General features: G+C 44.2%; 1 protein-coding gene across 3 annotated transcripts in view; it reads right to left on the reverse strand.

Moving 5' to 3' along the window:
* Positions 1-89: 89 nt before the first annotated feature.
* The window catches only part of marchf1 (membrane-associated ring finger (C3HC4) 1), a 14,681-nt gene continuing 1,780 nt past the window's right edge, over positions 90-12,990 (reverse strand). The window contains exons 2-8 of one of the 3 annotated variants that reach the window (XM_084005416.1): positions 8,447-8,497; positions 7,818-7,891; positions 5,328-6,119; positions 5,028-5,208; positions 4,755-4,899; positions 2,826-2,870; positions 90-2,678 (exon numbers count right to left, since the gene is read on the reverse strand). In XM_084005416.1, coding sequence (XP_083861542.1) covers positions 2,356-2,678; positions 2,826-2,870; positions 4,755-4,899; positions 5,028-5,208; positions 5,328-6,119; positions 7,818-7,891; positions 8,447-8,497 — 1,611 coding nt within the window. In that variant the 3' untranslated portion in view covers positions 90-2,355. Of the gene's footprint in view, positions 2,679-2,825; positions 2,871-4,754; positions 4,900-5,027; positions 5,209-5,327; positions 6,120-7,817; positions 7,892-8,446; positions 8,501-12,990 lie in introns of all 3 variants that reach the window. The other 2 variants (XM_084005415.1, XM_084005417.1) reach the window with 2 other exon arrangements.

Consider the following 12,990-nt stretch of genomic DNA (forward strand, 5'->3'; position numbering starts at 1 on the left):
AGAAAAATGGACAAGTGTAAACAACAGTCACTTTTTTTTTTTGTTTGAATTTACCGATCAGTCACTCACACAGCGTGTCAAGTCGAATGTTTAAAAACGTGAAAGCTGTACTTACATCAATGTACAAGTATCGGGAACCTCCCAAAACTGCAAACTGTTGGGATTTGCTATTTTAAGAAGTATTCAAAACTCTCCTATGACAATAAATAAATCAAACTTTTTTTTCCAAATGTTACATTTTCAGATTCCAGACAGGCTAAACACACGGCTTAAACAATTGTTTCCCTACTTTTTTCTTTACTCTTTGGTGTCTGAAGACCTGATTGTCCAGAAGGGAAGTTCAGGCCTCAGTATGCTTCAAACAAAGTGCACATGGATTATCTAACGCCGTCTTGAAACCCGCTCTCACGTGAATGCACCCTTTACGGAATAGTTGCCAAGTGTGTGGAGTTGTGGAGGTAGGCAGGGTAATGACCTCCTCCGCTGCAGCGTATGCACAAAAACGGGTTCCCAAAGTGACCCTCGGGGAGAGTTGGCAGCCAAGATGGTGCGTGCGTTCTCATGGACACGTGAAGCCACTAAGTCTCCCATCGCATCAATTAGTTAAGCTGCCAGGTCGCTGGCTGTCCGTCTGCATGGAATACTCTGGCCAGGGTTTCGGTGACCGTATTTAAAGGCCAGCCAAACGTCAGCAAGTGTCCGGTCAAGAGAGGAAGTGTGTGTGTGACGTCAGAATGAGCGTATCGGTAACATCACAGCTGTGCACGTAGAAGTGTGTCGGTTAATAAATGCTCTAAACTCCTCGAGACCCAAGCCAAGTTAATATCTGTCCACCTGCTGATTAAAGTGAGGGTTGGCGACAACTATGGCTCCCTCAAAGTGGACCAACTATCCTCCTCAAAGTGACGAGCTGCTCTGAAGTGAGCATCCATCTGTTACCCGTAAACGGTTGATTCCCCAGTTTGAAGCATACTGATACCATTAAAAGCATCCACAGGCTTTTCACACCTTTAACTCATGTCAGTGCAGAATGAGAAAGTGCATACAGGAAGAAAATTCAATACATCACATAACTACAGTCTTTACAAACGTCTCTTGCTGATGGCTTCCCCCTCTTTGATCTCTTCAACACAGAGCTGTGATGTCAGAGGACCGGCCCGGTCGGTATCCACAGAGGATGTGAGGAAAACCCTGCTTAGAATGAACACGAGTTAAGCTGCTGGGCCTGATAACATCCCTGGTCGTGGACTAAGAACACGCGCCAACCAGCTAACCGATGTTGTCACTGACATTTCCACCGTATCGCTGTCACATTGTCTGCTCCAAGACACCACCGGTCGATATGACGACCGCCCTGTAGCGCTCACACCCATACTGATCCAGCATCCCAGCCAGGCTGGACCGCCACCGGTTTACATACAGAGCCCAACGGATTCACAGGATGCCGTCTCTGCTTTCACAGGCTTGGAAATAACAACACCTACATTCATGTTTGTTCATGAAGCCCGGCTGGTAAACTCTCTCTCTGGGCTAAAGTACCTCACTCTGCAGTTGGTTATGAGACTTCCTCACAAGCGGATCAGTTCAGCCACACTTCCTCCACTCTAGTGTTGAACGCCGGAGCTCCCCAGGGCTGTGATCTAGGCCCCTTCCTGTTCACGCTCGATACCCACAACTGATATCTCCGTTGGGAAGTTGGCAGATGACACGGCCGTCAGCGACCAGATTACAAACAGCGATGAGACTTCATATAAAGAGGAAATCAACAACCTACAGCTCAACGTCACTAAAACCAAGGAGCTGATTGTTGATCTTCTTCCAATGTCAGGTAGCTGACGTGATGGAAAACAACTGTATTTCTTAAGGAATTTTACGAAAAAAATTCTCTGTGCCAAGTTAGCTTTTACAGAGGAACAATAGAAAGAGTCCTGACTGGAACCATTACAAGCTGGCTGATATTGGTGAGAAGAGGTGCCTGCGAAGAGCTCAAAGGATACTAACAGACGATGCCGATCACAGCCACAGCCTGTTCACGCTGCTGCCGTCTGGCAAGCTTTACACAAGTATCAGCTGCCATACCACCAGACTTCAGTGCAGCTTCACCCCCCTCCCTCCACATATAATACAGTCAAATTGGACAACAAACTGCATTTAATTTCAAACTGCAATTACAGTCAGTGAACCTTGTGCTTCGCTGCTTCAGCCCTTCAGCTTTCTGTGATCACTGAAGGACATTTAAACCGTCTCTTGTGTCTCAAGATCAGTAATCACAGATGAGATGACACTAAAAAAACACCGTACGAGTCTAAATCACACGCTGCTCACACCAGCTTGTTGTGTGGGGAGGAGAGTCGGTCAGACGGGGTTTTGTGCCGGCGCCACCGCAGCCTCCACCGACATGTCCGAGTCCACCTGTGCGTCTGGAGCCGGGACGGGGGCCGGGCTGACCGGAACCTCCACGGCGTCCCGCATGCCGTTGGTGAGGGCGCGGGTGCGGGCCTGAGGGTTGTGCAGGTCCTTCTCTGGGCAGTTCTGCACAGTGATGATGCGGTTAAAGGCCTTGAGGCGGCGCCACAGCTGCAGATAGACCTTACACTGGATGTACATGAAGATGAGGCCGCCTGTCGAGCCTATGGCCACCACAATCAGCTTGGTCCAGAAGGGCCACTCCAGGATACCTGAGTATGTGCATGCACAAACACACACACACACACACACACACACACACACACACACACACACACACACACACACGGAGCGGCTGTTAGTCAACCTGCAGGAGGTGTGATGGACCATGATGGCGGTGTGTGCAGAGCTGTGCTTACCCTCCGGCGAATAGTACTTCAGAAGTGAAACTCTCCATAACTCGTCTGCAATCAAGAGTGAGTGTAATTTCTCTTTATTTCTATCACCTCTGAATATACGTGTTCGGCTAGTATTATTATTATTATATACAATTAATTTAATATATGAAGTGTCATAGCATACTGCATTTATGTATTCTAACATAAGGTCCTACCATTTGAGACTGATGATACGGATACACTATAATCACAGCACGACACACCACACCATCAACAAACACAACGACGAGCAGAAAAACAGCACTGAGGGTTCTACTTCCACTTTAACAATGACGTCAACTGTGACAAAATCTAATAGAATTGAAGCAAACGTGTGCATCTATTAGAGAAAATGCGCATAATCATCAACATTTCTTCAAGCGTCAATCCGTTTTATTTGCATTTTTTAGCCTTTTAACCGAAAATGTTCCATTCTTCAAACTTGCTTTCCTGAGACGCTTGTTTCAGTTTGCTCAGTATGCAAATGAGCTTGTAGAGAATTGAAACTTATCCTATGTAGGTTATCAGTAACAGTGAGCCTTCGGTCGGCTGTTCTTTCTCAAATCTATGGTTTCATCTTGTGTCATGAGATTATGAGTAGAGGCTGCACTGAAAACCGGAAATTCTGGTCAAGTGATTGAACAACTGACAGTTGGCATGCCCTTTTTAAGACATTGTTTCATTTTCAAAGAAAGTCTCGAATCAACAACTGCTTAAAAAGTGCCTGTAGTCATGTGAAGTCTACAGTTAATGAGCTGAAACATGCAGCCCTGATTCCATTACATATGTGTTATGGGTTGCAGGTTCCACCGTTATCATACTGCACTATCCTGCCTTATTAACACAAAGCTTCTGGTGATTTTGAGATAAAATGATATGATGTTAAGTCTTTGGGTGCATCAGCATGTTAAACTGGGTAAAATTACAGATGAATCAAGAACACTGAAGATGTCTGAAACCAGTGTCATCACCTCTAATGTGCAGAGATGACATCATCACAGTACGTTTCTAAACTGGGAGGTTTATACTGAACAACACATACTGTCACTACTTTCACTAGCTGTAGAGAAAACATGAATACAGTGACTACATAGGAAATGTCTCGTCATAAATCCCACCACCAGAGTCACACAGGTGTAAAGACCAACAGGTGATAGGTTAAAGGTACCCGGTGGAGTTTTTGACCACTAGGGGTGCTACAGCACCTTGCTTCAAAGGTCCTGTATTGTTAGTAATAGGTGACAGGATGCGATACAAACCTCTGCAGAGGACAGGAATACATATTGACCTTTGTTCGTATAGTTTATATACTTACAACTGTGACATAAGAAGGTTTTACATTTTTATATAACGGAAGATTTGCACCGATCACCTGCTTATGAACTCGTGGCATTTTAATACTCATTTATATACTTTTTTTATCCTTAATTTAATAACTGAGATCTATTTTTCTAATTTGTATTTTTGCTTGGACCTTAATGATTTTTCTTTATTGTACATAAGTGTTTTTAGTAGATACTGTATCAGATACACCCTTTGTTTGTTTTATTTTATTTTACAAAGTTAAGAAAGCAAAGTTTAAGTTAAGCCAGATATTGCCTTTCACATACAAGACTGATCCCAGTCTCTTGCACACAGTGAAGCATGCAGCTTATTAATTAAACACTGGTACCAGTATGACGACCATGTGACACAAAACCTTTGAATCGTGAATCCGAAAGGAACTTATGAATTTATGAATTTAAGGTTTGCAAATGTTTACTGAGGTATGAAATGTGTGTTAGGTCTTCACAATACCTTTATGTGAGAAATTGCTTTACAGTAAAAAAACTCCCCATGGTCCCTTTAATTTCTCATGGATCATAACCCACTGCGTGTCTCTGGTATGAGAGCGAGAGAGAAAGTACTCACCGTTCTTCCCGAGTCTGATCTCTTCCGCCGTCCTCTTGACCAGAACGTAGACCGACCACAACATACACACTACTGCTATCAGGTGAAACAACACGGAACAGAAGATCTTCCTCCTCTCGCCCTTCGTCATGTGTAGCCTCTCCCACTAGAAGACGAGTGGAGGTGGACGGGGGATGATGGGTAACATTGGGTTAAAGGGAAATAGAGAAATCGTGTCCGTTATTACGGCCTCACAGTCCATCGGTGTGGATGACATTCGTGAGGTGATCCTACCTTGCGTAAAGGCTTGAGCTTCGTCTCCATAACGAAGTCAAACTTGCAGAGTTCACAGCAGCGAGTGTCCGAGGATTTGATCCACTGGTTGAGACAAGTCTGGTGGACGAAACTCAGGCTCCCTGTGCAGCGACATGGCATGATCAACGGGCACTCGTCGTCCCCCTCGCAGTGGCAGATCCTACACACACAGACATATACAACCAGATAAGAACAGGTCATATGTAGCCTCTTCTTCTGCATCCTTGACCAAGAGAATCCCCCTTTTTGAGTTGAACTCATAGTGCACCACCCACTAACCTGCAGACCTCCGTCTCAGAGTCGTCAGAGTACTGCCGTAGTGCGCCTCCGTTCATACGGCAGTGTGTCTGTGGTGTGGGCACTGACATGTCTCCGCCCCCTGACCCCTTTTCCTGGTAGCTCTTGGTGATGAGCTCCTCGCCGTCCCCTGCCAGCGAGGAGCTGTCTCCCGACTTGCAGCGCTTCTCTTGATCCCTGCTGCGTGAGCCTTCCCTGTCTCTCTTCATCGAGGCCCCGCTGCTGTGGCGCTTCTTAAGGCCGCTGTCCTCCACCAGCAGCTGGTTGTCCTTCCCATCATCCGAGCCCACCGACTGCAGCTCCATGGCCTCCGCTTTGCCATCCCCTCCTTTGCTCCCGTTCCCTCCATCCCTCTCTCGGCTGCTCCCGCTGCGGCGCCGCACTCTCCGGGCTTTCTCTTTGCTCCAGCTGCGGGCCTCGCGCCACGCCTCGTCCTCCGAGGTGGAGTCCGACTGCGCGGCCCCGGCGCAGCGGAGGCGAGGTGGGAGCTCTCTGCGGTTCTTGGCGGAGCGCTCCCTCTTCTTCTCCCTGTGCTCGCTGCGGTCGGAGCTGAAGCTGCGGTCGCTGTGCTCCTGTTTGCCGTTGGTTTCCACGCAGTCGTAGGCGGTGCAGCTGTCCCTCTTGCGGCGGTGGCGGCGCTTCACCTGCTTCTTCTGCGCCTGAGCCGCCGAGCCCAGAGACGCGCTGGTGACGGTCATCGCGGAGGTGTGTGTGTGCTTGCTGTGTTTGTGCGATTCAGAAACATCCTCCTCTAAACGAGTCAGCTGGTGAGAACTGAGCACACACCCACACACACACACACACACACACACACACACACACAAACAGAGAGATGACAAGGTGAAGCGAGATGGAAAAGACATGAATGTGATGACATTAACTCAACAAATGGGTTGAAGCTCCACTCTACGCACTTAACGGGTCAGAGACGTTTGGTGAAATGGATTTCATCTGTGAAAATACAGACCTCGCTGTCACAATTTTCACAGCAAAACTTAAAGTATCCTGAGTATTCTTTCTAGAAACATGTCAGTGTTTTGAGCCATAAACCAAATTCTATTCAGCTCTATCTTATGTGAGTGAAGGAATCGTTAGATACCACTTTCTTTAATTCTGGGGAATCAACTCCAGGAGACATCGTCCAGAATGTCAGGCTGATTCCAGACTTCTTTTCACATTTTCAGTGATTTGCTGTTATTACGTCCGTTTGATGGCTGAATGCATTCATGAGAATTATTAATAATAACAGCATCAGCAGCAGAATTGAGGGACCCGCTAAAGATAACGAGGGGTTGTTAAATGCCGCGTCACCGGAGGGTCATATCGTCAAGAAGAAATGGATGTGAAACATGTCTCAGCACAGCAAGGCCATATTAATAATTTAAGCTGCAGCTTGAGATGTTCGTATTAATATCGTGGTGCATACGATAGCATGAAGAGCCACACTGAATTAAAATGAACGGTGTTATGGTTAGGCTATATGGATACATTGAAGTGTGTGTGTGGGGAGAGGTAAGTGTTCTCTCACCAAACATCTGGAAGCAGCTCAGATATCTTTTTGACTTTTGGACTGAGATAATTACAAAGCACTGCTTTTGCACGTAATGTTCCTGTGAATTAACAACATTTTGAATGTCACTGTTACCGGTTTGGTACTGGTTATTAGTGTGTGTGTGGCTGTGTGTGTGTGTGTGTGTGTGTGTGTGCACACACCCACTTGTCAGTTGTCAGTGTCGCAAGTGCCGGTTATATGTCGGCAATAAGGCTATTAATGTCATTGATAAAATGATAAAAAAAAATGGAATCTATTGAAATTCCCACCAGCTTCCACGTTGACTGGAATTCATGTTGGTGGGACAGATGTGTCATTGGCGGTGGTTAGGGCCCAGTAATAACTCCTCAGAGACCGACGTAACGTACGACTGAACAGTCAGGGAACAACATTTCATTCTCACAGCGAGAGGAATAAAAACTGAAAAGAAAGCTGAGTCTTCTGTAATCTTTAGGCGTCTGTAATTAAGTGAACACAAAATGTCAAAATTGATTGACTGAATTGCCGGCTGGGTGATGAGAATAGGGGATGGTGAACGTGGAATGAATTCAGCATGCTATCTGACAAACGGGGCTCACATTGTGTGTGTCCACACTGCTATAAGACACAGCTTCCTTTCACACACCACCAGTGGATACAATAACCTGAAGGATCTTCCCCCTCAATGGCACTACGGGAGCACCATGGGATTTCAGCATTTTAATTGTGTTCATGCCCTCTGGGTGCAGCAGACCATACCAAGTCAGTCTCCCACTCAGCTTTAAGCGGTGCATGTTAATATCACAGAGAGAACTGTGGCCGCTCTGGAGCTTTGAAGGAAACGTTTGCGTGTGCAGATATTCAAGGAACCTCGGTGTCGCACATTTCTGCCCGAGTGGCTGCACTTCTGGGTAAAACTGAGAGAGAGAGAGCCGTCTCACCTGCATATGTCCTGAGAAGATGGGGTGATGGATGCTCTCGAGGCTGCAGTCAGTCCTGTTGTAGAGTTGCTGGACTGAAACAAGCAACAGACTCAAATTAGCAAGTAATTCATTACTATAAGCAGTGTATTAAAACATCACAACATCTCTACACACTTTCTAATGACTCCATAATCTAAACAAGAATTATAGGAACGATAAATCATGTTGTGGGTCTTAGTTTCAGGTGATTATACACTCATGCATCTCATGTTAAGTGTCTTTGAGTACCTAAAAAACACAATATAAGTCATATGAATTATTATTATTATTATCCTTGTGAACATTATATTCAATTTCAGATAATAGATCCAGAAGTCTACACACTAGCGCTTTGATTTATCTTTATCTGAGCAACAAGTAGTGATTCTCTGTGGGTTTATTACCACGAGCAACTCTTCCACATCACCCACAGTCATTTCATTCATAAATGATATTAAAAAGAAAATTAATTAGGTGATGTTGAAGCATTATTTAGTGTCTTGTGAGTTGTAAAAGAGTGATCTGCTAATGTAAACGATGCTATCAAACACTGTGACCTGTGACCTTGTTATTGGCCCCTAAAGCGATCTGCTTGTCAGCGGCGATACCTTGGAAATGTTGCTGGATCGACTCCCTGAGCGTCCGGGGACCTTCCTTCCCTGCTGGGAGGAGGAGACAGGAAATCATTGGAGACCACAGAACAGTATGTGATGCTTTAATGGCGCGTGGCGAAGCAGCCTGAGGTGTTTAAACCAGCGATTTATCTGACACGCAAACAGTGGAAATAACAATATTTCACTGCACATTTTTATGCGATCTGCTGTTTATTTTCATCAAATGATGCATTTCATTATTCATGAAATAATATGCAGATAAGAAACCGGTAAATTTGCCTCAGAAAAAAGCTTGTGAATTCAAATGTCCTCATATATTATATAATACAGAAATGTGGAAAATCCTCAGGAGCTGAAAACTGAAAATTATTTCTGTTAAGGTAGCTAAAGATTAATAGAAGAGATCAAATAAAAAGACAAATTGAAGCTGATGCTTAAACCCAGCAATAAAAACATAACATCCTCTCTGGAGCATTCAGTGTTAGCTGGCTGTGTTTTGATTGGTTAAAACCCAGCGTCAGGAATCATGTGGCCACGTGTCCTTGTTACTTCATTGTGACCCGAGCTAAAGCCGGACAATCCAATTACCCGGCCGTCCTCTTCTAAATGCACACGATCCCGCTCTGCAATGTGTCTCTATTTAAAGCTAACTAATAGCACTTTTTTTTCTCGGACTTCCTCGAGCGCCGATCGTCTGAACCCTCTCAACGCTCAGACGTGTGTGGCCACATTTTACTGCCTACAGCTTCCCACACAAGCTGGGGTCACCAGTAGAAGGTTCTGCGTAGGAGTCACCGAGTATCGACTGTTAAACCGCCACAAACGAAAAAATCATCTTCCCTGGAATCTGAATGCTTTCCAAGTTCTCTTCCAACACACGCTGAAACCAGTTCAGCTTACAAGCAGGGAAACCATTCATCACAATACATGCAATATTATTGATTGGTTATTAGAACTCAGCACCTGCCAAATTAAAGCCACACTAGCCATTAGGTTTGGTGTGGTTTTGGATGCATGTATGGTCTTCTAATGACACTAAATCAAACAACCTTTTACAGTTTTTTTATGAATCCACTGCAAGAAAATCTTCCTGCATACGTAAGGATACGGTACAATCACTTATTGTTATTGTTTTATATTACATATGCACTTTGGAGGCCAGTTCCAGATTTCTTTCTATTTCAATAATCACGTTGGACCAGTACATTAGCAGCTTAGAGCATTACCAAACCAAAGAGCTAGCGTCCCAGTTTCTGTCTTGCCGTTCAGCCGCGGTGAAAGAGCAGGGCTGGTATGATGTCTATTGATTCTGCATGTCTACAGATATCTTTCCACTCTTCATCATGTATTATACCAGATAGCTCCTTCTCCCATCTGAGCCTTTGTAACGGGTGATGCAAATCTCATAGCCTTATAGAATAGGCCGTCTTTCCGGTTGTTAGAAATAACAACTATTCAACTAGTGACCTTTCAGTCCACTAATGCCACTATTACCCCGGATTGTTCACAATAGGGGTGAAAACAGACGTCAGTGATGACCTTCCCTCGATTTGACACACTAATCGCTCGGCCTTAAGTGTATTAACAGACTTGTCACACCTCGACCTAATAATTTGTACATTTCTTAATTTAAAATAAAAAAGTCCCTGAGGGGGGGGAACTTCAAACGGGGAGCTTTTTACACGCAGCCACCTAGAGTTTGGATATTTTTAACGTGACATATAAAAGGCGAAACGGAGCATGCCTGCACCAACCCACACACAGACACAGTTGGACACACTCGGTGCAAATCAGCCAAATAAATAGGAGACAGTGACAAGTAGGAGGCCGCATCATCTAAGCTGATCAAGGGATTTGCTGCTGGCCAGGTTTAAATCAGTAGTCCTGTGTGGAGTCACTGCAAACACTGCTGCTTCTCTCCGGGTGTTAGACGACATGGACACATGCACTGGGCATAGGGCACATGCTTGGTATGCTTGGTAGCTTAACATGACAGGTACATACATGATAATAATACATAATATGAATAGTTGATCTGTCGGTAAGTTAAATCAAAATGAAATACTGTTAATTATGAGGTCAACAGCTGTGCAGAAATACTCTTTAGATGTACCGAAATGATTTTTCATTCGTCTGATTGTGCATTTGTGAGACGATTCGGATGTTTGTGCCACTTCATCGGGTTATTACTCTCAGCTATGTGGTGCATTCATGTGTAGGTGTCAAAAATCTGTCTGAAAATAAAAGTGAAAAACAAACAATAACATAGATGGTCGTGATTATAAGAACAGATGTTGGCTCATTGTTTCATAAAAGTAGAACAATGTCTGTATTCCAAACCTCACACTTTACTAGCTGTACTGATTTGGCCAAAATGTAGCATGAAGTAAGCAGTATGTCAACAAAAGCTTAATCTACAACATGCCAATGAAAAGCCCGGATGTCATATTTATTTGAAAAAATCTCCAGTATGCGTCCCGTCTACCGTATCCCACAATGCAAAGCGCTGGAAAGGCACAGTCCATGATCACAACAAAAGTGAGAAAAACAGCAAGTTGTTTGGTTTTCTAAGTATTAGCCTACTGTGAACAATTCCCACTATTTCCATTCTATGTTGAGGTGAGAATTAGGTGCAGTTTTCTGAAAATCAATGGCGAGTTGAGGAGCTCAATAAACGGCCGTGACAGCCAGGTTAGCGCATGCTAGCTATACAACACACCCCACTGTGAGCTGGCTGGGGCCCTCTTTAGAGACCGCCTTCATCGAGGTGTTTAGTTCCCAGTTGACAGATGGTTTGTGGAAGTATCACGACACACAAATGTCCGTTTTAAAGGGAACCTGTGATTATCTGCCGTTTTGACGTTGAAAAGCTCCACGAGTGCCTGCGGGTGAAGCTCGAAAGATCAGCCTCTGGAAGGCAGAAAGTTGTTGAGACAACATGACCCGTTTTAACCTGAATAAAACAAATACACTAATATACTCTACTATTTCGAGGGATTGCATTCTACTATTTAAAGTCTGCCTCGTTGAACTCGTCTTATTTCAAGAGGTTTTTATCGATGATGTTGCAATAAATGCTATGATTTGGGTTTTTTTGTCCAGTTTTTAAGGGCTCGTTTAAAGGCTAAGCCTGACATACTGCAGAATAAATTGATTCAACTGTCTCGTATACTGCTGACAAATGCAGTATGTAGTGTTCATCAGTAGTACGCAGCAGGCAGTTTTGGATACAGCGAACGTTTAGCTCCCAGCTGTCATGAGAAGTTCTCACCGTGTCAGCTCCACACACAGCGGTTAGATGGGGGGTTTTGTTACAGTAAGATGAGAAGTTGCAACTGATTCCCCTTTTGTGTTCAGTGGAGAGACTGATCCAACAGGTGTTTTTTTGTTGCATTGAAACGACTGTGACCTATTGTTTTCATGCATCTAAAAGGTTTGACTCCTCACCACAAGCGAAGAACCTGCAATGTTGCATTCAAAGTGTCCCGAATTAAAAGGTTGACCGGTCTGAGTCACAGCGAGGCTCTGGCATCATCGTAAGAAGAACTAACTACATGAAAGATGACAGTAAAGCAGACGGCTCCTTCCTGCTGGAGCCTCGTATAAAAGCCTCACCCTACAGTTCCGTGGTAATAAAGTGCCACATCAGAGATAACATGCTTCCGCCACTAACCTGAGCGTCTGCTCACTCTGGTGCACAGCAGGGACTCTGCTGAGGTAATGTGTGGACGTGTGCATGTTTCTGCAGAGGGGATTAAGAGATGGAGCGTGGACTGATGGCTATATTTTGTCTCCGTACTCTCGCTCGGGCTCAGAGAACACCGACAGCCGCATTTAGACAACCAGCCGTGAAGCTGCAGCTGCACCGTCCATATTTGATCACGACATGTTTTACACAACATAATCTTCTTTCTAACATGGGATGTTTGTATTGTCTCAGTGGAAACATAACCCAACTATCCAATATTGTCCAATCTGGTGGTCCAGGGGGAAACGTAGCATCGTGTCGCCCACCTCAAACCAGAAGGAAGAGCACACAAATACAGAAAGCCCTTATGTAGTCAAATAAATATAATGCAACAGACAGTATTGTTCTGGAGCAGACAATAGTGTGTGTATCTAAGATCATGTCTCTCATAGTAAGAAGCCTTTAACAAGGGGGAAAGCCAAAGCATTGCCCTCATTGCTATTATACTCAATATTTATATTCTATATAATGTTCTTGTGTTTTATTTTAATGTTTTATTATGTATGTTTTTATTATGTATATTTTTGCGTATTGTTTGCCTGCCAGGTCAAAATTTCAATGTACAGAATGACCCTGCGTTTTCTGAACAAATGGCAAATAAAACATTTTGACTTTTGAGCATTTCTAATATTTCCATGTAGATTTGTGAGGCAGAGTCTGTGGAACATATTTGTTTTCGATCAGATGCGGCTTCATTTTTGTATTGTTCCTGTATAAATTGCTTTTATGCTTAAAAATAAGACAGTCAAATAGTGCAACTTTCAGCGTCGTTATATTTTGAATATGGATT

This window comes from Eutrigla gurnardus, assembly GCF_963514095.1.
Source record: "Eutrigla gurnardus genome assembly, chromosome: 3".
Lineage (NCBI taxonomy): Eukaryota > Metazoa > Chordata > Actinopteri > Perciformes > Triglidae > Eutrigla > Eutrigla gurnardus.